The sequence below is a fragment of the Chamaea fasciata genome, unplaced genomic scaffold (assembly GCF_029207755.1).
Source record: "Chamaea fasciata isolate MVZ Bird 193981 ecotype frontalis unplaced genomic scaffold, bChaFas1.0.hap1 SCAF_1, whole genome shotgun sequence".
In the NCBI taxonomy this organism is placed as follows: Eukaryota; Metazoa; Chordata; class Aves; order Passeriformes; family Sylviidae; genus Chamaea; species Chamaea fasciata.
In genome coordinates, this window is record NW_027094086.1 from 100656406 (window position 1) to 100682461 (window position 26056).

Sequence of the window (26056 nt, forward strand, 5' to 3'; positions counted from 1 at the left end):
ACTTAAAAAAAAAAAAATAAAGACCAAAAACCAGTAGAACAAGGAATTAAACACATGGACACACACCTCCCAGAATTACTCTGGAAATTAACAAAAATCATCAGAAGTATTTTTATAAAATTAGAAATTAAAAAGATCAAGGAGCAGCTGCCATAATATATATCACTACAATACCTTAAACAGACCCCCCGCCCACATCCATACATATACAAAATATTTAATAAGCAATTAATACGCATTTAAAATATTTTTCTGAACTGCTTTTTCTCAACATTTTTCCAATACAGATACAACAGTTGCAAATATATTTAAGTATAATTAAATCCAGTTCTTACAAACATTTGTTCTTTAAACAAACGAAAAGTTCTTTATTGATTTAAGCAAGGTTTTCACCTTCTCTCTGATTTCAGTAGTTATTCATACAAAAGCAGTAGGCACTAAAAAAAAAGCAACCTCAATCATTAGTCTCGATCATTGTTATCATACAATGATTTGGCGTCCAACTTCCTGCTCACACCTGAGCCAACTTTTAACATAATGGCACTGTCATTTCTCAGCTGTACTGACAGGTATAATGTGATGAAAAATACAATTGAATAAAGATGAAAACAACAGAGAAATGTAGTTGCTTTAATTAGGACTGCATACAATTTTGATGTCCATTTTAAAACATAAACAAAAACTCCTCTGTACCATGTGCCCAGTTGGTACCAGCAAATACCTACATCAGCCAGACAACGTTCCATCTGATCATATACAGCTCATCTCACAGTCACTTACTTTTTAGAAATTATAAATCTAATGCACCAACAGTGTTCAAATATTCAAAGAAGAGTTTATGTTCTCATTATTTGTAGTACAAATATATATTGTGTGTATATATATATATATATATATACCTTATAATATACCTTCCACAATCACAATAACTTTGCCTTTAATGCCTAGGAAAAATGCTGCATCTTCAAGCTTACTTCATTCTTTAACTCCCAGAGCCAAAAGGCAGACCTCCTGGATTACATTACTTTGAAACTTGGGTGATCCTTTAATACTCTGGGTGATTTTGCACAAGTTATTCCATTGCTCTAGAATAACGTTACCCAGTGCCAAAGCCTTCTTTTCAACATTGGTTTCACCACTTAGGCTTGTCTGTCTCCAATTACTCACTACAACTGTTACAATCTCAGTGATATTATAACCCTTGATTAACCTGTATTTTCAAAGTACACGGCAGTCCTTTGCAAAAGTGAAAGTCAAACTTAGTGCAGTAGTAACAACAACTGTGTCATATAAAATGATCGCTACCAGAGTGGCAGGTTAAGAGAATGATCACTTATTTCATTATTATTGTTGTCATTAGTTATACTAACTAATGCACATTAATTTAAATGCAAATGGTATTCTTAGGTTCAAACATCTACACAACAGAAAGCAATTTTTTTACCACTCCTACCTGAGCTGACAAGAGATTGCAGTCAATGTGCAGTCCTTTTCCCGTCTTATACCTCTGAAGTAAGCCAGCCATAATTGCTCCATATGTATACAATCCAGTAGCAAGGTCTGTCATTGCTACTCCTGGTCTAACTGGCTCACCATCCTAATGAAAAAGAAAACACCCCAAAATGAAACAAGACAAACAAAAAATAAACAAATAAAAAACTAAAATCAGGAAAACAAGCAGAAACAATACAGTTGTGCAGGGCTGGGATCTAACTGGCATGACATAGACATGGTGGGATGACTTCTGTGACTGGTGTGTTGGAATGGAGGCTCTTTGGGAAAGACAGGCAAAGGAGACAAAGAGGAAGTGTTTTCCTCTGTGTCAGTGACTAGCTGGAGCACATGGAGTTTCACTGGGGACGGATGAAGAGCTGACTGAGAGCACAGGGAGGGCAATTGCAGGTAACATTATAATCCTGCCACATGCCCATCCAGGGAGACGGACAGGATGGGACCCTTGATAGATCATAGTGGCCTCACATGCACAAGCCCTGGTCCTCATGGGGATTTCAACCACTCCAATATCTGTTGGAGAGACAACAACATAGAACCACACGCTGTAGGAAATTAATCAGGTCCAAGACCATCTAGGGAGCCTGAAGGTGCATACGTCCATTGTACTTGATGACATACATCTGCAGGACCCGAGGGGTTTGGCAGTGGGAATGGCTAAGCCACTATCCATCATATTTGAGAAGTCATGGCAGTCCCAGGAAGTTCCGACTGACTGGAAAAAGGGAAACATAACCCCGATATTTTAAAAGGGTAAAGAAGACGACCCAGGGAACTATGGGTTCACCAGTGTTCTCTTCCTATCCAAAAGGATAATGGAGCAGATTCTCCTGGAAGCTATGCTAAGGCACTTGGAATATAAGCAGGTGATTTGTGACAGCCAACATGGCTTCACCATGGCAAATGTGGGCAAATTGCACCTGACTAATTTAGCGGCCTTCTATGATGGGGATACAGCAGTAGTAGATCTGGGAAGAGTGACTGCCGTTATCTGCTTAGACTTGTGCAAAGCATTTGACACCATCCCACATGAGATGCTTGTCTCTAAATTGGCCTAAATCTACTTGGTAGATAAGGAATTGGTTGGATGGTTGCACTCAATTGCAGTTAGTGCAAGAAATTAGTATCTTTGAATGAAGTGATGTATAAAAACTCCCACGGGAAACCAGGTATTCTTGCAGCATGTACACAAAGATGCCACTTTGTGATGCCATATGCTGCAAATCATGAAGGATTTATTATGCAGCTTTTTGTCCCTAATAACATAATGCTTCAATTCACCAGTGCAAAAAGAAAAGAGATAATGTAAGAGACAAGAGAAGCTAGAGAAGACTGAATTTTATTATGTCTAGAAGTCAAAGGCCTAAAAAATTTCTACAGTACACTGACACAGATGCCTGTTTAAAAGGCAGAACCATATTGCTTCATTCTCCTCACTCCCTTTTTCTCCCTCCTCACAGTCCCTCCTCAAGTCAAAACTCAGTTTTGTGTTTTTCACTAAACACACTCCAGGCTTCTAGTAAGTAAATGAAAACAATTTTTTGTTTACACATGTAAATATGACAAATGTAAACACATGCAAATTCGTGACCTTGTGACAGAAGTCACTGAAAAGTTGTTCGTTCAGATATCCTTTTTCTGTATGTCATCCCTTTTCTAGCATCAAGGGAAGAATCTTCATGTTACATTATGTGTTTCAGAACTTCTGTAATCATTGGCATAATATTCATCCCCTCTGAAATCAATGGCAAAATGAACTTCTAATTTCAGCCCAGCTAGGCTTTTATCATAGTGGTTCTTCTGAAATATTCTGTATTTCCTACTCTGAAAAGTTTGAGGTCAGGCAGACTATCACAGACTAGCAGTTCCTTATTTTGAAGTCTTAATTTTTGTTTGCTTGTTTTTTTAAAGTTTTTAAGCTTTGAAGAAAAATAGCAGTGCAAAGCTAATGAGACTTCCAGAGTTCTGGCACCCAAGTAAGTCTACCATAAGACAACTTAAAATCATTACAATTAATAAATAATAGCTATTTGTTAAGTTACCATAAATGTATTTAAACTAATGTAGAATAAATTTTTAAAAAATTGAATTTACAGAATTATTTTAATTATCAATGTCTGAACTGCTAAGTGTAATTATTGTAATAATAATCTTCTAAATAAGACTGCAAGAATTGTTTCCTGATAATTATTAAGAAAAAAGTCTTAGCTTCATGCAAGAAAATCTTCACCATCATTTCTCTTATGCACTCCAACAGGATTTACAAAAGTCTGCTATCAAGTCATATATATTATTATATTTTTCTTTAAATAATTTTATTATCAGTTGCATTAATAAAGCAATTATGAAATAAAAGACAGTAGGACAATATTTTCTACGTAAGATGGAAAGGGCTGCTATTTTATTCATATCATGAAATTGACTAAATATTACAAAATCTGTATAAAATATAACAACTTAAACCTTAAAATATAACAACGTTAAACTCATTCAAACCGCAGTAAGGATTAGCCTGTGACTATCTATAGCCTAGATATCCATAGGAGGATGACATGTAAACTACACAATATTAAGGTGAACACTGCTTTAAGAAGCAGTTTTTTGAAGAATCTCTTATTTCTCCCTTCTCCAGACTCTACACTAAGCTACATCAGCTTCCCAATAGAAAACACAACTCAAAGGTTCCATATGTTTACCACTCTCATTGTACCCAGCTTTGGGGAAAAAACAGGAAAAGTTCTATGCATAGGCCTACCAAGAAAACTAATTAGCCCATGAGAAAGTTTTTGCTCCTCAGAGCTAACACAGAGAAATAAAAGAAAAAACAAAACACAAAACCCCCAAACAAACAAAACAAACAAAAAAATCCCACACACCACAAAAAACCACACACACATACAAAAACACCCCCCCCAAAAACAAAACCCACCACACCCCAACTCATATTATCTGCTGCAAGTAATCAGTTTGTTAAATTGTTCTTTCTTTATTATAGCCACTTCATTACACTCACTGGCTTGAGAAGAAACCAAGAGACTTGAGATTTTGCAAACAGATGTACTGCAGCTTTCTTGGTTTGAAAACACTTTCCAATGTTTTCAGAGGGTCACCCTTGAAGGAGAACACTACGTTTTGAAGATGGAGAAATTTGGATTATTTTAATAGGTTGTTATATATGAATTCCAATACCTTCCTCATCAAGTACTAAACTACCTAATGTTAATAGCAAACACTTCTTTGCCTCAGAAAAAAATTCACCTTTATTTCTAAAAATACTTTCACAATTTCCCTGTACAGAACACTCCTATAAACTCCTAGCACTATATTGCTATATTATTTTTAAGAAGTTGTCTTTGCTTTATCCTAACACTCCCCAGCCTACAATTCTGAACCAGTCCACACAATTTCTAGCCATTCTTGTTCTTTCTACCAAGACTCATGACTAGCTGCCATGTCTCACCATTTGATCAGTTTTAATCAGCTCCTGTGCCATAAAACAGTCTTTCTGTGGCAGGACGCACAGGTGTTAAGCACTGTGAAATGGATTCATTCAGGCTTTTATCACTATCCTGCAAGAGACATGAAACTGCTTTACATGAAGGATAAAGCTACACACACAGAGAAATACCTTCCTTTAGACAGAGCTTCTGCCAGCACGGCCATACTTTTGTGCTGCTAACATTGTACCAGTTACCTGGGCAAAGTAAGGATCTATACAGTATCTTTTATTCAAGCAAGTTATTTCAAAAACGACAAACACCGCCACCCCTGACAGAAAAAAATGATATTATTGTTCTGTTAGGAAGACCAAATGTAGCCCTAGCCAGGGAGAAGGTGTCTTAAGCAAACAAAGCTGCCAACCAGCCTCAAGGGCTAGCTTGAACACTAAACTAGGTGCAACATCAGGACTTGCCCTTTCCTCATTTGAAAGGATAAAGATCAGCAGAGCAGACCTTTTGTTTTTAAATCACTGTGCTTTGCTATTGCTCAGTCTTATAGTTTACAGTTTTATTCCTAATTTTTGCTGTTTGCTAAATTCCTTACAATTTGTTGACATATTCTGGCCCAGATATAGTCACACATTTCAGAAGCTTCCTTTCCTGAGTTTTTTTGTGGTTTTTGCCTTTTTACATAACTTCTCTTACTAAACTTACATCAATAATACAAAAATCATCCATTTCAAATGAAAATTGTTTTGAAATGACATGCTTAATAAAAGCATTCTAAATCCAGTAGTCTCTACAGATGTGAAATAATTGCTGAAGCTAATATGAACCAGCAATGGCTGTATTTTTCAACAGCTCTGAGGTATATATACCACGTGTATTCTTTCACAACAGTTTGTTTGGTACTAAACCAAAGAATGGCCTCTCTGGATTGCAGATTAAATGCTGTCTCATATTCAGTAAAACATATTTTTTTTCACAAGGAAGAATACACCACCATAAAGGTACTTCAAATATTGAAGACCACGTGTAACATTCCACTAGGAGATGGAAGAGGATTTGTAACCAAGTTGGGCTTTATTTAATTAATTTCAAGTTATTGCCTTGGTGAGTCATAGAAATTCTCATCAAAGGGAAATTCATCTGGCACTGATATATCTGAATATATTAAGTAAAAGCTTTCTGTTCGTCGAATATGAAACTTGAAAGTGGTGTTTAACCAGGAAATATCTATAAATTATGTTGTTCAGGACAATAAAAGCGTCATCAGTGCAAACTCTGTCCTTTAGCATATTTTAATTTATGTAAAGAAAACCTGAATGTGTCCTGATGCAACTATTTTAATTCAAAATGGGTCTGTATTAGCCCACACTAAACAGATTTGCCTCATAAACACATTAGAGTTTCAAATTTCACAGGTGTAATACACTTCTGATACAGAAGTAATCAAGTACATGTGTAAGAGCTTGAATCACATGCAGGTTTCTGTATACCAAAACATGACTCAAAGACAGTATTCTACCGGGCTTGGGTTTGTACAATCAGCAAAAACAACACTAGCACAAATGCAGCTGTTTGTGCCAATAATTTTGCAATATTGCAGAAGTTCCAGCTCAATTTCAAGGTTCAGAACATTAAGCATTAAAAAGCATTTCAAAGTTATTGCCACTAAGTGATACCAGGAAAAAAGAAAGGCAAGTTTTTTGTTTTTTTGGTTTTTTTTGTTTTTTTAATAGGCAGGAATATATACTGCTATTGGATTATACATTTTTGCATATGTCAGATACAGGACAAAATTTTAGTACCCTATTATTAAAATGCTTTATAAGTAACTGCAAATATGTATACCTCAATATAAATATATATACCTCAACATTAAACACTTCAGTCATGTATGTAGATGCTTTTTGCTGCTGTTCAGATTCATTACAATTTTTCTGCCACATCACCTGTTGCCTCTAACACCATTCTGCAAGAACATTCAAAGGGATGTTTCCAAAGAGCACTGTTGCACCGATAATGTTATGCTGATTATCTATAGCTACTGCAATTAAATACAAAACCAACACCATCTGTTATAACTTCTCCTTTTTGTTCATTCCTAGTTTATAAGAGTGGCCTTTTCTATTTTATTATTTAAAAAAATCAGACCCTATTCTATCCATTCAAATGAACTTACTACTTTTAGCACATTAATTCCATGTTATCTAGTCAGCAAAGAATTTAAGCTTCATTAAAAAAAAAAAAAAAGCATGAAAGAATAAAATTCTTTTTTCTTCTTTCCTTTGGCCACTTTTCCACATGTTGACTGTAACAAGGTTTTCTACTTTTGTTGAGACTCAGTTTTGTGAAATTTTTAACACAATTTTGTCATATGAACATAAATGTAAAAAACTTGAAGATTTTACTATTAATAATACTTTGCTATTTTAAAGTAACTTTCAAACAAGCATACAGTATGATTTTACAGCCATTTGGGTAAGTTTTCACTAGAACAACAAAAATTTATTTGTTTCTTTGGAGTCATTGACTACTTAAGTGTTTGAAACAATACTGTCCCTCTAAACATCAAAAAATGGTTTTGATAAACTGAGGAAATACTACATAAACAACTTCAAATAAAGAAAAAAAAGCAAATTTTAGCATGTTTGTTTTAATCATGTGAAGGAGTGACTAAGTTTGAATGAATTGTTAGAAGCCTCCAGTGAACAGACAAAGCTGTTTCTGACAGTGACTAAATGATTCCTACGATTACATTAACCTCTAGTCTTGGTGAGGTGATGTGAACATCTGGTTTTCCAGTGTAGACCTTAACATAATCTTTTAATAAAATCTATCTTCATAACAGCCACTGAGGACTATTACTTTCAAAATATAACTTGCACGCAATTATTCAGTATAACAGTTATTTATTCTGGCATTCACATATCATTAAAAAGCTATACAAACGTCCTGTGTTTTTCAACCTTTCTATCTACTTTCCTTTATCCATGTTATATTAACAATATCTGCCCCTTTCTAAAAGTTTTTATATCCTTTTAATTTCAACTGGTATATTTTGAGGTGTGCATGAAGTTTCTGGCATTGTATTGGAAGTATTAACCTCCATTCTATAGACACAATATTGAATTTACTTACACTACAGTTACTGTGATCAGACATTGCTTAGTGCATATGTGCATTATATATTTGAAGGGAAGTGCTTGTAAGGACTGCACTCAATTTCATGTCTTCTCATGATCTCAGATGGGACATCCTATGAGTATGTACCAATAACACAGCAGAAATAGACAACCTCAGGGAACTAGGCACAAGATATTTCAGCTTACTCAGTCCAAAAATGCTTGATTTTGGTTTTTTCCCTAATAAAAAGGACAACTCCAGTAACAACAGTTGCCAGGAGTACAAACTTCTGATGTTTGCCATTGTTCTTAGGAGAAAACAAGTCTATGGGCAGAATATCAACCCTACAATAGAGTTGTGTCCAGATCATGTGTGGTTAGCTTTCAACAACCTACTCAAATATGAACATCTGACACTTATTACAGAAACTTTATGAATTTCTTATTTATCTAGAACATGCAAGTACCCTACTCACAAGATCTGCACTGCTGCTTCCAGAGCACCAGGAGCACCACCACAGAACAGTATCTAGCATTTATAATATACAGAACAGACTTGTAACCCTACCTCACTTGAAAAGGGACATTTGGGGACCACATTGCCTGCATCTGTAGGTGATTCAAGACAGCTTAATTAAATGCTTATTTGACCAGCCTTTTTCTGAGGTGAAGACACATATTCTGAGTACTTCTAGGATCCAGATACTAAACGACTGTTATGCTTCCTTCACTGCCACTACTACCAAAGATCTTGGGTGTCAGTAGGAATAGGCAGTACATAAAGCTTTTCCAGAAATGCATGGCATCTGTCTGACTATTTGCAGGAAGAATGACTAAAAAGCACTCAGCTTTTGTCAGATTTATCTAGATAGCTTCATAATTTCTGCTTTTACAAAGGGAATATCAATATCCAAGCATCAGTGAGACTTCACACTCATAGGTATGGTTCTATCATCCAGATGTCAACAATGTGTTTACTACAGGCTCTTGAAGTAAGTGACTACAAGTGGCCATTAACAGTGGCCATTAACAGTGGCCATTATCATTGACAATTTATTCACGGGAGATTCAGGATTTTTCTTTTTTCTTTAATTTTCTGTCTCTTGAGCACTTTTCTTCATATGCCTGGAATGAGATACCTGAAGTATTATAACTACTGTTATTTTCTTTGATTCCCAGAGATGAGGCCTCTTGTTGGACTCAGGAGGGTTTGCATAAAAAATGTGTTAGCATAGGCTGACTTGCTCCGTGCACCAGCCAGTTTTGGTATACAGCACAAAGATTCTATGAAATTTGTAAGTTGTGCACTATACCTCATGCCCTGTGATATGCATGAGACCAGAAACAGCAGCAACAATGGAATCATATCCACCTCTCTGAACCATTGGACCAGTCTGACCATAACCTAAAAGAGAAACAGAACAATTAGTAATTCAATCAAGGACAAGTACAACGTAAACTATTATTGCTCCTCAGCTTTTGTTAACAAGCTGTCCAAATTGTACAACCAGTGAATGCTACTATATTCTATTTACTCCTGCCCATTTTTAAGAGTAAAGGATGTGGACTTATCCTCTGTGGGTTGAGGATATGTCTGATCTTAATTCTAGGCAGACTTGTATCCCTTTTGGATAAAATTTCCTTTTTAATTCACTGTGTCAGCTGAGGTTGAACTCATGTTACTTCAGAGAATCTACAGTATCTCTACAGGCCTACAATTGCTGTCCAACAGGGCCCACCTTGCCTGTGTTATCTCCACTCTGCCATAAGCATACCTTGAATACCCCAAACAATACTAAAAGCATGAACCTATGGTTTGGATACATGAATTGTTCCCCCCTCATTTTTGTTACTTTATTCCGTATTTAAGCAGAGCTACCTTAAAAACAAAACATTGTTTACAAGAGATGGTAAGGCATTAGCAAGTGCCTACAATCTCTCTGCTAAGAGTTAGCACCAATAAAATCCAAAATCCTGTGAATTTTTACTGAACTACCTAAATATATTGTTCCTCTGTATAATTAACTTAAAATAAACAGCTGTAGTCAGAAGGATGCTGTCTTACTTTTCTTTGTTACAGTCATCATGTTCTTAAAACAACAATCACAAAATCTTCCAGCTGAGGAGGTCTTGCACAAGCAGTAGCAGAGGTCACTGGAACCAGTGACCACCATCACAAAGGGCAGCAGTCAAAAGGGAAGGAGCAACATATTTGATTGATGATTTCTATTATTTCTAATAATTGCAGAGCCCTCGATAATCATATTTAAGCCCTTGTCCCCCTCAAAGAGGAAGCCCATTTGAAGCTATTCTCATGCTTTTTTTTCTGATATCTCTAAGAGAAATCCCTTGAAGCAGTTACAAGATATTTGTCTCAGACAAGATTCCTTTAACTTTAATTTAACTGTAGTTTTAAAATAACATTTCTGTTTAATTCTTACGTGTGAGGACAGTATTAGAATTACATTTTATCAACATACACTGCAAGGTAAAGGTTCCAGAATCTCGAAGATTCCTTTTCATAATTTGCCTAGAAAAATCTTCTTAATATACACATAGTCTGTTCAGTAGATGTGACAGTCTAAACACTGGCTTCATGAACTAAAGCAGACAATTAAAAATCATTTTTCATTGAGGTAATCTACCTCAGTTCCTCCACTTGGACTGATGCTGTTAGGTGCATAATTCATAAATTACTCCTAATGTACAGTACAAGAGGATTATGATTATTCAAAGCTAAAGCACTTTGTAACTCCATTTGATAAATCATACCGCGCAAAACAGTGTCCACTTACCACATATATTTCCCCATTATACCACAGATTATCTCAATTGACTGATCTTTTTCTGGAGACATGAGATCCATGTTGTGCAAAACTGTGGAGGAACTCAACTTCTACACTCAGTGTCACAGTATCAGAATACTACAGAAAATTCACTGACTTTATCAATGCAGCTTCAAAACAAACAATCTGTAAGAAAAGAGTCAACGCTTTTCTTATGGTCAAATCTGTGACACTACTCACAAGAGATAAGAAAAAAACTACCAGTTCACCCAGCTTTATTTGAAATCTGACAACAGCTGACTTTGAGATCCCAAAGAGAATTCAAGGCATCTCCTTTCATATTTACACTCTTAAGTTTGCAGCAAAGAACAGTGTACTTAAATATAAGAGGACTAGCAAATAAAACATACTGGATCCACCCAAAAATGTTCCAAAGAGCTCTAACTAGGCATATGTCATTATCTCATTGGAATGAACTGTAGAATTAAAACCAGTTAAGTGTGTGGGGCCACTTCAAAAACAAAATCTTGCTCAATAAAAAAAAGTACTCAAAACAACTTTAATTGAATAGTGAAAAGCATATTGAAGTAAGTGAGAACTACGTACTGGCCTCAATTACTAACAAAGAAAAGACATCTCAACACATCTACTCACACAAATGTTTTTATGAACACCAAACATCTGAAAATTAAACATTTAGTATGTAGACAGAACAACTATATAACACTTTGCAATACTCTTCTGGTAAGGACAAATATTCATCCCTCAAACACTGAATTCAGGCAACAAGATCTGCATTTTTCTAGAAGAGTTTCACCAATAAAATTTTTAAACTCCTTTTCACACACTATAACAGCCATTTTTCAAAATAAAAGGCATTATTTAATGGCTTTCTGGTTAAGTTTAGAACTTGTATGTAGTGTTTAATTAGTCTTCATAGGTCACAATAGATTAAAAAGAAAGAAATATATAATTCTGCATTTGATCTGAATTCGGAGTGGACAAAGCTTGTGTGGGGACAAAATCTGTTGTCACTGGAAATTGTTTGCCCCAGGAACTATGTATGTAAAAGATTCCTCTAGGAAAAAGTAGAGTTAAGTGAGAAATAGCTATTGCTAAAAATGAAAGATGTCCTTATCCAGATAAAAACCAAAAACTGATCATTCTTTTCATGGTCAATGGAGCAACCCAGTGCAGATGTTCTAGAAATAACTATGAACACAAACACAAAAAGCTTGAAGAAGAGTCAAGAGAAAATATTCAGCTTGGTACACAGGTTTTACAGTAACTGTAATATATATACATATATACATATGTACATACACGTGTGTACATATATATTAATACATAAAATAACTCCCTGAAGATAAAAATGACACCAAAAAGATTGTTTTTCCAAGTACCCTATGTTCTTTAATACTTAATTCAGTGTGAAAAGTGTATATTTTCAATTACACCCTCAAACCTAAATATAGGCCCCTGTTAAATAAAATGTAGCTGGCAGTTTAAAGTTTAGATAAAATGAAAAATATTTTACAGTAAGAAGATTATGCCAGTTGAATACAGAGAGAATAGATTTAACAGTGATGGTCTCGGAAGGTAAGATAAGACAGTTGATTACACTCCTGCTCCCCTACAGTGGAGCTTATCATCAGCTCCAGTGATACAAGCTACAGTCAATATTTAAATAGTCTCTATCAGTTAAGAATTTATTTTAGATCTTTAAATCCAGTGTAGGTATTTTTATTTTGGGGAATAGATTTCAGAGAGAGAAAAGAATTTAAATTTTAATTTAATAAAACTAAGTGTTTTCTAAATCATTTCAGCTTGGCAGGCGGTGTCCTAGATTCTAAATCTCATGTAAAGCTTTAGATTTGTATAAAACAGAATCTGCAAGGAACAAAAGGAAGTTGCACCACACTAAACCTCTATCCAACTCTCAAAATCCCCATTTTATACCTTGCAGTAGGAAGACATGATTTCTTCTGATACCTTTCATATCCTCACATGTCTAGAATTCAAAATCATTGAAGCATGAGCCAGTGTTCTTTACTTCAAAATGTGCATCAGTTTCACAATCAAAATGAGTACAAGAAAATAATCGTCAGTTAGATCTCCAAGTGCTTCCTAAAAATTGTTATTGTCAAAGCCTTATTTAATCTGCCTAGCAAGCTTATGAAATTGCCAGAAACAGAGAATCACACAGAATCACAGAATGAGTGGGGTTGGAAGGGAACACAATGGGTCATCTGGTCCAGCCTCCCTGCTCAAGCAGGGTCATCCTAGAGCACATGGCATAGGATTGTGTCCAGACATTTTTTGAGTATCTGGAGTGAAAACTCAACACCCTTTCTGGGCAATTTTTTCCAGCGCTTGGTCACCAGCACAGTGAAGAACTTGTTCCTCATATTCAGGGGGAACTCCCTGTGTATCAATTTCTGCCCATCGCCTCATGTCCTGTTGCTTAGCACCATCAAGAGCCTGGCTCCATCCTTTTGGCACCTTTCCTTCAGGTGCTTAGAGACACTGATGAAGTCCTCTCTCAGTTGTCTCTTCTTGAGTCTGAACAGGCCCAGTTCCCAGAGCCTGTCCTTGTAAGAGAGATGGTCCAGTCCCTTAATCACCTTTACAGTCCTCCAAAGGACCCACTCCAGGAGCTCCATGTCACTGTTTTCCTGAGGAGCCCAGAACTGGATGCAGCACTTCGGATGTGACCTCATCAGGGCTGAGTAGAGGAGTAGGATCACCTCCCTCAACCTGCTGGCATCTATCTTAATATTAGCACCTGAGGAGACCATTGGCTGCCTTGGCCACAAGGGCTCACTGCTGGCTCATGGACAGCTTGTGATCCACTAGGACCCACAGGTCCTTCTCTGCAGAGCTGCTTGCCAGAGGTTTGGCCTCCAGCCTGTACTGGTGCAGGGGGTTATTATTCCCCAGGATCAAGACCCTGCAATTGCCTTTGTTGGACTTCAGGCTGTTCTTTCTGCCCCTCCCCAACCTGCTGAGGTCCTCCTGAAGGGCTGCACAGCCCTCTGTGGCATCTGCCACTCCTGCCAGCTTTGTGTCACCAGTGAACTTGCTGAGGAGGCATCTGCCCCTTCGCCCAAGTCACTAATGAACAAATTAAACAATATTGGGCTCAGTGTTGAACCTTGGGGACACCACTCATGACAGGCCTCCTGCTAGACCCTGTGCCACTGATTACAACCACTAAAGGACTATTTGCTTATTCAGCATAGTCACACCTAAATCCTCCTGTTCTGACCCTGCAGCCAAGTCAATCTTCTATATTAAAAAAATGTCGAAACCATTTTGAAGCTTTTTCTGAGCAAGAAAAACTAATTGAGTATGAGAAGAATGAAAGGACTGGCACTGGCTACTTTGTGTCAGCTTAAGGGAAACATGGGCCTTTACCAGAGGCATACAAAGCAAATGCCACAGCTTTTCACCTGCAATCCTGTACCCTTAGCTCAAAGATGAAGGAAGAAAGAGACTTTAACCAATTGGAAAGTTCTGAAAAACAGAGGATGCTAAATAGAGCCAGCAAAGATAAATTTGCACATGAAAAGTTTTAAAGAATTTTCTTAACCAAGATCTCCACTATCACTCTTGGTTAGTCTGCAGCATTACATAGTGTATGAATATTGAAAATGAGACATATTTAATGTGACATAAAAGAATCAATATCTTTCTGTTCCTGCATCTACTTTTCTTTTAATATTTGGGTAAATACAACAAAGTTTTATAAAATAAGGTGGCTAATATGTAATAATGCAGCTCATATCTGTTCTAAAATGTCCCCAGCTGCTAGATGACCAAACCTTTGATATGGAGCAACAAGAGAAGACTTAAGGTGCCTAAAAATATTTCTCTAGCAAAACTGAAAAATAATCATGTCAAGATAAACAGTAAATTATAATAGCACTAAGACATTCATCACTACCTGGGGGCATTGCAGAAGTAACTTTATGCAAGACATTAATTGTAGCTGACTGAAGATTTATTTGGTAAAATGAATTGAAGCATATAAATTTCCAGTGAATACTGGTAGTATATACACATTCCAATTAAATCTAAGATTGAGATTGCTGGTATTATCCAATTAAATTACATTGATATTAATAAACCACAAGACATTGTTCAATGGGAAATAAATCTTAGCTACTTTTCTAGGGTTGGTGAGACATTCCTCCATGATGAAAGGGGGCCAATTATTCTGAAACATGGAAGTTACTTCTAACACAGCCTATAGTTCTGGGCTTAGTGTGCAGGAGCCATGTGATGGCACTCAAGGTTTGGAACATAGCACAGGAAAAGTTATTACACTTTCAGGCATCATATGGGACAAAAGTTTGGGGGAAAAAATAACATGTCATAACAAACTACTGTTAGTTTATCCACTTTTAAATGGTCAATATATTTATCACATAAGAGAGTCATAATTTGCTTTACAATCTGCTCTAAATGATTCTGTTCTGAGACACAGAAATAAATATTATGAAGGGAGAAAGGTCAGCCTGAAGATTACGAAAAAAGTAATAACAGTAAAAGTTGCAGGGCTACATAGAAGTGTTACTACCTAAATTGCCAAATGTTAAAAAAGTCATACTAAATTTAAAAATGCTAGCAAAAAACACTCAATCCAAACCTGTTTCCAAAAGCAACTCTGTTAGAAAAACAGACTAATGTGTTCTTACAGATTTAGCTTTCTAATACCATGTCAGCTACCACACAGCTTTATTTCATTTTTGCCAGATGACAGTGGAATTTTTAGATACATTTATGGCAGACATTCTCCATAAATTTTTAGTAAGCAGGCAAACCAATTAAACAACTTTGTCCCAGACAAAATTTCATGTGTCTGTAGATTCTATGCTATTTCAAGATGTGTACAGAACACCGTATTTCCTTGCCTATGAGTTACTGATGATACGATGACAGAATTCCTAACATGCATAAAACAATTCATTTTGGCTAGGAGCTACCTGAAAGTATCTGGGATAAACAGGCATTGCTGCATTGCATTATCATCTCTTTAGGGACAATCACTCTAAAAGAAGCATTTTTACATAGGTACGTTTAAATTCATTTCAGATTTTTATGAAGATTTAAAAAAATGTTTCTACATTTCTCAGCTTGTTGTGCATTTGATTTGTATTTCATGAAATTTATCAACCCAGGATAGTGGGTCACAATCAATTTGCACCTTTAAAAAACAACTGAGAAAGATGTAAATCTCACAAAATTACTAAATGCACAGAAACTGGAAAAGGAGAATGAGAACTAATTCGACACCTGAAATTGCTATTCTCACTTCTTCAATACAATGTGCTTTCAAGCTAATATTGGCCTCATAATTAAATCTACAGGACAGCCTGAGTATGATTTTCTGTGTCATAAAAAGAAAGGTCAGCATTTCTCATTATGACCTACGTTCAAAAGATTTTGTATCACATGCAAGAGAAAACCAAAAGCCATAATTTTTGCACTTCTCCATGATTTGATAGCATGATAAAACTTTATAAGGCCAAATATAAAACACATTGTACCAAAAGGATAGGAAAAAACAATACGGAGATATGTTGTCAACATAGACCAATTGACCAATTCCCTGTAGTTCAATTCCCAGATGACAAATGACATTACAAAGTCAGGCTGTATAGGATATTCAGAGCAAAACATAGAAAAATATGTTGAACATAGGCATTTCTACAAATAGGAAGTAAACATTGTCACAAATTCAATACAGATAGATGGCTATCCCTGCTGAATAACAAATTAATGACAAACACCTTTTGGCTTGTTCTACTGCCAAAAGAAAATATTCAATTAAAGACAGTTTACATCTTTACTTAATAAAGATTAATGAAACAAGCAGAAGAACACAAGCAATTCTCTGCGATGACAAAAGCCAAAATCTAACAGACGCATTATATGAAACTTTGCAGTGTCAGAGCTGCCAAATGCGTTAGCAAAACAAGTAACGACTTTCAGAAAATGCTTGCCATGTGTTGGTCAGAAGGAAAGGAAGTACAACTTCCTGAATAGGCAGGCTTACAGGAGATCAGAACAGATACAAGAAAGGTGAAGTCACAGCAAACTGTCAAGAGAGATAGAAGGATGTTTAAAAATATAAGCCTTAAGTCAGGAAGCATAAAATCTGACCAATTTGATAAAAACATTTCATTTCCCAACTAATGACTGCAAATGTGTACAATATTTATTGCTTTTACACATGTTGATTTAGACATTCTAACCCTGTCTTTTGAATGAAATCAGGTGTTAAAAGTTGAAAGGCATAGATAAAACAAAGTCGTTAAATCAAACACAAAGTGTTATACTAAGATTTAGCTACTGAAAGTCTATAAGAGGACAAACAACAGCCTCTGCCAGTTGTTCAGCTCCATTCAATTTTCATGTGATCTGGGTAGTCAGCCTCACACAACTCCTCTTAAGGCACCAACCACACTTCCGTGACCCAGCCACAGGCCATTTCAAACAACACAAGTTTGGTTCTCAAGAGGCATTTAATCAGCCTGCAAACTTCTAGGCCATATTTTCTAGCTTTATAACATGCCAAATATAAGTTACAAGAAAGCAGTCCTTCCCTCCATAGTGCAAACTGTAATTACTCAAGAGATGCTATCACTTTCTTTTGCTAAGTCAGCAAAAGTTGAAGTCACTCTCTGAATTTCAAGGCAGAAGCAGCTTCTCAGTCTAAGTGGGGTCACTCTTCTACATGATCTAAGAAATGAAATGTGCCATGATGACCATTTCTGAAAACAAAATTTCAATTAAAAGCTTTTAGATGACACTGAGATTAGGTACCCAAACTTTACACCCCATCCTAAAGGAGGCTGATAGACACCCAAATCCCCCAACGCTGTTCTGGGTTTACACAAATATTCCCAGCTGAACACACTTAAAAGTAACAAATCACTCCTTGTTCCATGCTAGGTACAGCTACAGCTGATATTAGGACTACAAATATTTATATAGTGAAAGCTAATATTAAAATAGTGAAGTGAATTACTCCCAGCAGTGTAGCAATGGCATTTCCCCAGAACATCCAGGCTGCAAAACTTGCACAGAAATTAGTTAAATACTGAGACAAGCTGTCTGTCCTAACCTCTGTGTGTCCTTACCGTCTTTGCTAGGACTGCTCTATCCATCCAACTCTGCCACACAATTACTACAAAGGTAAGGGAGCAAATATTTGTGAGAAATATCTGGCTAATCTGGAAATCAGTCAGGAGTCAACAGAAAGACACCACACTTCATCTCAACAGATAATAATCTTACTACTTCTTACAGTGAAGAAAATCATGTAATATTAAGAAGTACCTGCAAGGTGTATTTTCTATGAACATTTGTGATGCTATAGCAAAGCAGTGTAGTGCTAGGACAGCCTCAGAGAAGTCTTATGATAAGGACAAGATTATCTATTGACCCCATGACAGAAATGTAAGGTAATTACTTAATTACACAATTATTTCTCATCTGAAACAGGTGATGTACATTTTAAAGTGGATATTACCTGAACAGACATCCATTTGTTGTGACTGTACATAGTTATGTCGACAGACAAATCTGTGCAGCATGTCCAGTGAAGGAGCTGACCTTGACCAAACACTTCCCCAGGGGGTTGCATGTCCATGGCTGAGAATACATACCATGACCCTGACTTCATCCTCTAAGATCAAATAAATAGTGCCTCAGGGGCAGAAGTTGAAGAAATGTATCAAATTAACTCAAAATCAGTATGTAATCATTTTTTAAACTTTCCAAAAATTTCCTCAAAAATTTTCAAAACAAATCAATAAACTTTAACTCCCAAAGATGATTAAGTCATATAGAATGCAACATAGTCCTAGAATTCCAGGCTGTAGTTTCAACCCTTTCAATAACTTCAGTGATATATTTTGAGCCTGATTTTAGTTTATTCTACACACACAAAACATGTAAACCGAGGAGATGTGATAAAATTCATGGTCTGGAAATAAAGACATTTATTCTTTTCCATTTTAATCTTAAAAGAAGTTCAATTCATTAATAAATGCATTCCCATATATTTTAAGGTCATTATTTTAATTTGACAGAAATAAAAGAAACTGACAATCATATATTATATGTTTTGAGCAGGCACATGACACATAGCACCCCTTCTTAGTGTACAAAGAATATAGTTTTATATGAATAAGTAATTTGTAGTTGCAGTTCCATAAAATAATTTTGGAAGATCCAGTCTCTTTAAAAAGTTACAAAATTTTGGCTTCCTATTTTCCTCTTGAAATGGTGGTCAGGTAAGACACGATCACCATGGCACTAGGTATCATCCTGATTTTGCAATACCCACAAGGACTCTACTGGAAAATAAAGCCATTCTCTCTCTTAGAAAGCTTTTCTAAATGTTTAATAGGAATCTTTTTTTGCAGAAATGTTAACAGTTACTTCTTGTCCTATCTGTAACAGATTATTCTTTTCTCTTTATAAGATCTTTTACTTACAAGAAGACTTATCCACAAACCTATTCTCATCATATCCTTACTTCATAGTAACATTTGCTACTTCCTATGTCCAAGTTTTCTCTACAAGACAACACGCAGATCAATGGGTTTAGCTGTTGGCATAAACACTGGGATACAAAATGCTGTTAATGACCAGGTACATGGAAAACTGCCAGACACCGAAACTATTTTGGTTTCTAAAAATGATAAAGAACAGGCTATTTTTCAATATTTTGTGTCTTCTACACCCAAGACTGTTTTCTTTCTGTTTGCTAGCTACTGACAGTGTTTTCTTTTATAACAGTATTCTAAAAACACAAGTAATGAAAACCATATGCTTACTTGGAAAATATTTTCAGGTCAACAGCAGCTACTTCCAGTCTTCCTACAAATCTAACAACACCCACAGACAATACCGTGAAAGAGCACAACAAAGACACTGGATCTTTTCACCATTTTAATTCGTTATACTTGCTTCTTTGGTGAAATCACAAAACTCCACCATTTGAAACAATGAAACAAACCAAACAAAGAAAAACTCCTGCAATCTTCATGAAGTTAGCCGATCAGCAAGGAAAAAAGATTAACAAAACAAGATAAAGCAGATAAGAATGCTATTAGACAGAAGGTTCCCTAAAAAATAATTCATTTGGAAACAAGCAGTGGAATTTTTAGTAATAACAAAATATTTCAAGATCTTTTCATTATCAAAGTCTTCTCTTTGGACTATTACAACTCAAATACAATAAATACTACTTTGCAAAAGCCTGCTCCGTGGCTTCTTAAGATGCCTAAAATCTTCCAGCTTTATTTCTGTTAACTTAGCTAGGCACCAGTCCAAGCATAATAGCTACTGAAAAATAAATATTAAACCACCAGTAAGTGTCTTCAGAGTTGTACTGTGCTGTTCATATCCAGGATTTTCAGTGTCTAATCTGGTTTCATTAACTGTAAATTAAGCCAGTGTTAAATCTTACAACACACAGGCTCTCTGATATTGTATTCTTCATTAGAACAGAGTCTAAAATTCTGAAGTTTTTGATTTTATACAAAATACTGCTACTTAGACGGAAGAACAAGCAACAGAGTTAGAAGGCATAAGAAAAACATTACTTTCATGCACTGCTGAAAGTCAATATTTAATATTAAAGTGAGGAAGAATTATGACTGGTTCATTAAACTTTTTTATATGCTTCATATTGAACAAAGAATGGGAACACAGTGTTTCAGAAAAGCACTCATTTTCAACTGTTTCTTTTTCCTAAACTCACAGTATTTTGGACATTCAGGCTGTGTGTGACTGAAAAAATAATAGTGGAAAAAACAGCTAAGCCCTACTGCTAGGATGCTAAATGCCAGTACAACAGGATAGCTGAATCAAACGGGGGGAAAAAAAATCAATGCACTCTAGCTGCTGCTGGTATGTTGATAACAGAAGCAGCAAAAAGACAAAGACTTAGTATCACTCAGCTAAAACACCCACCTTCCTGAAGGTGTACAGCAGATCTGAATCCTGCAAAAATATCAATCCAATCAACAGAAAAGGGATTCTGTCAGCTCCCATATATTTCTCAGTAACTCTTTTTTGATTTGCCACCTCTCAGTCACCACCCTTTTCATACTTGTCTGTTACTGATACATTTCAAAAGTTTTGTCTCTGTCAATGCCAGAGCTCTTTATTATTTTCGAAGTACTGGAAAAACCCTGCAAATATAGGGCAAATGCAGCTTTCCAGACCAAATTGCGCTTCATACTAGAACGCAAAATCATTTACAGAGAAACATCTCCAAGAAGAACAATTTTACCAGCAAATGAAAAGTTTTGTCAATATAATAAAGTATTTGCTAATGACTTCTGCCAAAACAACTAAACCAGTCAGCATTAGCACCTCTTCACAATCCTGTCCAGCACAGCTGCGCTGACAGAAGCCTGTTGTATAGAAAACAGCCTCTTGTTCAGTTCCAAAAAGTTTGTCAACCAGCTGAATTTTACAGAATCCACTTTTGAATAGACTTGTTTCAGCCTATGCTAATTTTGCAAGCAGTAGAGAAAAACATAAACCCACCAGCAACAGGAATGTGCTTTAAGTAGGAAAACTAACATTTGGTTCCGCATCTTGACACAGCATAACTATATTAATCCTGTAGAAGGAGATATCTTGAAGTTCGGTTTTATGGTAAAACACTCAAAAATGCAGCTTTGTAGTACTTATATTTCAGTCACTCTAGAAATGAATACAGATTTTTTGTATGGTACAGGTTAAAAAACATCATTGCCATCACCACTAGAAAAGCATAAAACCTCCAAATTCAAGTCCATTTTGTTTCTCCTCCAATTATGACCTATCAAGTTTAATTGCTCTGCAACACACCTCAGTCAAATCTAGCTTGTTCATATTTTAGTCTGCAACCTCTTGGCAACTCATGTTGTCCAAAGGGGCTCTAAATGTGTACTTAAAGGGAGTTTTAACATAGATCTAAAATGTTTAAGCATAGAGTAGCACAGGAATATGAAAACAAATGGAGACTCAAGACCAGCAAACTGCATATTCTGTCTCCAGAAATGGAGATAGATAGATAGATAGATAGATAGATAGATAGATGGATAGATAGATAGATAGATAGATAGATAGATAGATAGATAGATAGATGACAAGATGAAGAGGATAAGCCTAATACTACTCTTGAGTACCATCCAGGTTCCAACAGTTTACAGCTGATAAGTTTTCCTGATTACATAGACAAAGTTAATCGAAATTTCCCAAATCAACTGCCTAGGGGTAAGATACACAGAAAACCTTTGCAATTTTCAGGCATTTTAGGTAGGCAAACACTTCAAACTTACCTGATTACAACATAAGCAAAAACAAAAACAAAAAAGAAAATGGAGCATTTTGAAAAACATTACAATACTTTTAACACACAGTCCCAAAAAATTCAAATCCTATGAATCAGGCTTTAAAAATATATGATTCTTAAAAAGAAATACGAAAAAATATGTGAACAATAAAAGCAGAAGTAATTCAAATAGTCCCATTATTTGTCATCTGTTTGCAAGCCTGATTAGCAGTAGAGTCATTGTTTCCCAGTCTTCATCACAATCATTAGGATTTTTTTTCAGTAAAAGTAGATATCAATACAAAATAAACCACCTCTTTATTAAGAAAAAACACCAAATACATTACTAATCCCAGTAAAGAGAAAAAATAGCCCTGGGTCTAATAGACCTATTTAATGCTTTTTTTTTTCTTTTTTTTTTTTTTTTTTTTTTTTTTTTTTTTTTTTTTTTTTGTCTAGAAAAGCATGAGGTAAAAAACTCCTTGCACATGGATCACCTTTGATACATAACAGCTGGAAAGATTTAGGAGATCTTCAAAAAGAAGAAGCAGCAGAAATTAATATCAAATTCTTTCGACACCATCAGAAGGCACACCCTGTTTGTGTAGCTGTGTTTCAGTAGAATAGTAATTGGCACCATGAGCTAAGAACAGAAATTAAAAGCTCCCATTGGTTCTTCTCATTTAATTCTGAATAAAGCAGTCAACTGTGGAAGGCTACAACAGTATTTGCTTTATTTTATATATAAGTAACATTTACAAAAATTAAATTTCATGTGTTTGGTATTGCAGTTTATACTCCATATACTGAGTACTTTACCCTGGGAAGAAATACTGGCCACAAAGTGCCAATCCTAAGGCATCAGACTGTTTTGGAATGGGTCTTGTGCCAAGCACAATGAGGTTTGGGACTGCACAGGTTACTTTCTACAAGACATAAAGGCACAAAACTATCTAAACATGTACTGCCAAAATGAATAAGTCTTTAAAACATGACACTTAAGGGCTGTTTTCAGAAGCATCAGCTATAGTGCTGCCTCACTTAGGATCAATGGACATCTATTTCCAGAATGTCCTTCCTAAAGTTTTGCAAGTAAACAAATTACCTTTTGATCCTAAAAAATGTACTGAGAGTAAGTCAACACTACATATTGCTCAACCATGATAAGTGGCTAGATCAGTTCGGCCACAAATGCAATGCAGCTATAATACTTGAAGTCCTATTTACCATGCTGGTTTAGAGAGAGCTCTTGTTTTTGTTTCTACACAACACTATTAAATGATCTAAATGTACTCAGACTGGCCTCAAAAGTTCCCTTTTGTAAAGGAAAGAACCTACATAAACAGATCAAAGTGGTTCTCTCAGGGAATTCACCTAGCAGAACTATGTACCACCTCAAACCCCCACGGATACACCAATGCACTGCTGTGGTGACTGATTCCTTTTTTAGAAACAAGAACTATTTCTTCATTCACAAGACCAAATGACTTCTTTCTTTTGTCTAAGCTGTAGTGAAAAAGTACTTTTTTGACATCCTTGAAGTAGTATTTGGATATGTGCATTTCTGCCAAATAATTTCCCCATATAAGCAATCACTTTGCCTCTTTACACTGAAGTTTTCTAGTTTGATGGCTCAGCCAAAAGGAAAAATTGACACAAATACTCAAATGGCATAGGATTCATTTTTTCAGGCCAAGGCACAAATCTGTTTAGATGCCTAGAAAGAAATCAGGTATCTTGAACTTATGAGATAATACAATACTCTATCTCTTCCACATTAAGGTTTATTTAAATATTGAACTGTAAAAATTCTGCTTGCAAACACTGTACAATACAAATAGAGATTAAAATTGTCTCATAAGTTTCTTTAGTGGCTTTATTCATATGGTGAAGGTGGGAAGAAAGGAATCATAGTCTGAAAAACTGTTCTACTGCCTGGAAGTAAAAAGCGAACCAGCTCCTTGTCTTTGATTTACACCAAGCAAACGTTCAGTCATAACAATTAACTTCTTTATGAGGCTATGGCCTTACAATATTTAACACTCGTGCTATGTAAGTTAAAACTGTTTCCAGTTCCTGCAGAAATTCATATTTAGAATTAATACAGTCCTAAAAGCCTCAGTCAATTTGCTCATATATTGATGGTCACCTCAGGTATCAGAGCAAATACTCATGAGATGCATAATAAATTCTTAGAGCTCCTGCTGTTTGCCAAAAAGCTGGTTCTTTACTGCACAAGGAACCAGTTGCCAATCTGCACAAATATGCAGTTTACACTGAGAATTACAAAGCAGCATATTGGTGCAGTGCAGAAGAGCACCAAAATATTCAATATCCATTTCATTTTTTATTCTGTATGCTGCACATGTAGCCTCAATTACTTAAATCTCTGAAAACAGAGACAATCCACTTCTCCAACTGTCAAGTCTAAACCCTTATTTTAATTACTATCTCCCAAATTTTTTTATTGAGATTTTCTTTTCTTAACACACTCGTTCTTTGAATTCCAAGTAGCATTTTGGCTAACTCTCTGCATTAAGCAAAGGATTCTTGATGTTTCACATACTATCAGAATCTTCATTTCAGAACTGCTGTGTGAAAATGTACAGAATGTTTTAGAAAGAGATGGTTACATGGCCAACCACAGTATTTCCTTCTGATCACAGCAGCATTTTTTTAAGAAAAAACCTGATGTTCCAAGCTACCTTTCATACACAATGCTTTTTACTTACAGATTCTTTTCTCAACTCTCTTCAGTTTTCCACAGTTTTTGAAATGCGGTACCCAGAAGAAGACTTGACCTTCCAACCTTACCAATGTGGAGCAGGGTAGAGAAACAGTTCTCAAGGCCATATTCATCTTTATATAATCCCACATGACACTAGTCCTTCATCTAATGACATCATCACTGACTCATATTCAACTTTGACCATTCCCCAGCCTTACAATCCAGTCTTCTGAGAACCCTCTTCTAACCCAGTGTTCCCTGTCAATATATTAAAATTACTTGATTATTTGTGATTAAGCATGGTACATTGTATTTGTTCCAATCTTTAATTCTACCCTTCCTCTTTCATTTATGTAAACAAATTGGTCAAGGTAATCTTTAATTCTAATCCTGCTGTATAAATTGACTCCCTTCAGCTTCAGCTTTGTGGGTTTTATGAGCTGCATAGAGCTCTCAGGCCACTAAAAATGGATCTTTTACATTAGGACTTCATCACATGACTGGGCATGGGGCTGTGTTGACACAGAGACTGTTAGGAAGGGTTCCAATTCCAGCTGAATGCCATCTTCGGTAAAAAAAAACTAAGCAGAGGCCAGCCCTCCATGAGTCTTCTGAGAGTTGGCCAGACCCCAGAAAATATTCTAAAGGATAGTATCAGGCTGTAAGGGAAGTGATGCCTTCTACCTGTAAATCACCTCCAGGTTTTTGCTGCCTCTCAAATCTAAACACCACAAGCCCCCAGTAGCACATGATGGCATCAGAATTTTGGACTCATCCACATTGCAAGCAAATGTTATTAAGCTACATTAAGCAAAAAAAACACATTAAAATAATTCTTTTTAAAAAATCCAGCAACATCAGTTCTGAAGCATTTTCTTCCATTAAGTCATGAAGTATCTATAGTAAGCTGTGACAGAGCTTCTGATCCCTCTTGAACCAGGTCTTTTTTATTTCTTGTACATCACAATTTCCTAGCTTTTCTACAAAAGCATTACTCAAAAGTATCAAAAACTTTACTACAGTTAAAATATATAGCACTGGTTTTATTAGCCTTATATAGACAACCAATTATATTGTCTTAAAAATAATTTGTGTATTTGATATTTAACTTGTCA

The 26056-nt window shown here is 35.8% G+C and overlaps 1 protein-coding gene across 17 annotated transcripts in view; it reads right to left on the reverse strand.

Moving 5' to 3' along the window:
- Positions 1–26056, reverse strand: part of SUGCT (succinyl-CoA:glutarate-CoA transferase) — a 326113-nt gene that overhangs the window by 278344 nt on the left and 21713 nt on the right. For all 17 annotated transcript variants that reach the window (XR_010722266.1, XR_010722267.1, XM_066190930.1 and 14 more), the window contains exons 7-8: positions 9394–9485; positions 1454–1597 (exon numbers count right to left, since the gene is read on the reverse strand). Coding sequence is in view for 15 of the 17 variants with exons in the window: in XM_066190930.1 (XP_066047027.1) it covers positions 1454–1597; positions 9394–9485 (236 nt within the window). In the remaining 2 variants the exon portion in view is untranslated. The remainder of the gene's footprint in view (positions 1–1453; positions 1598–9393; positions 9486–26056) is intronic.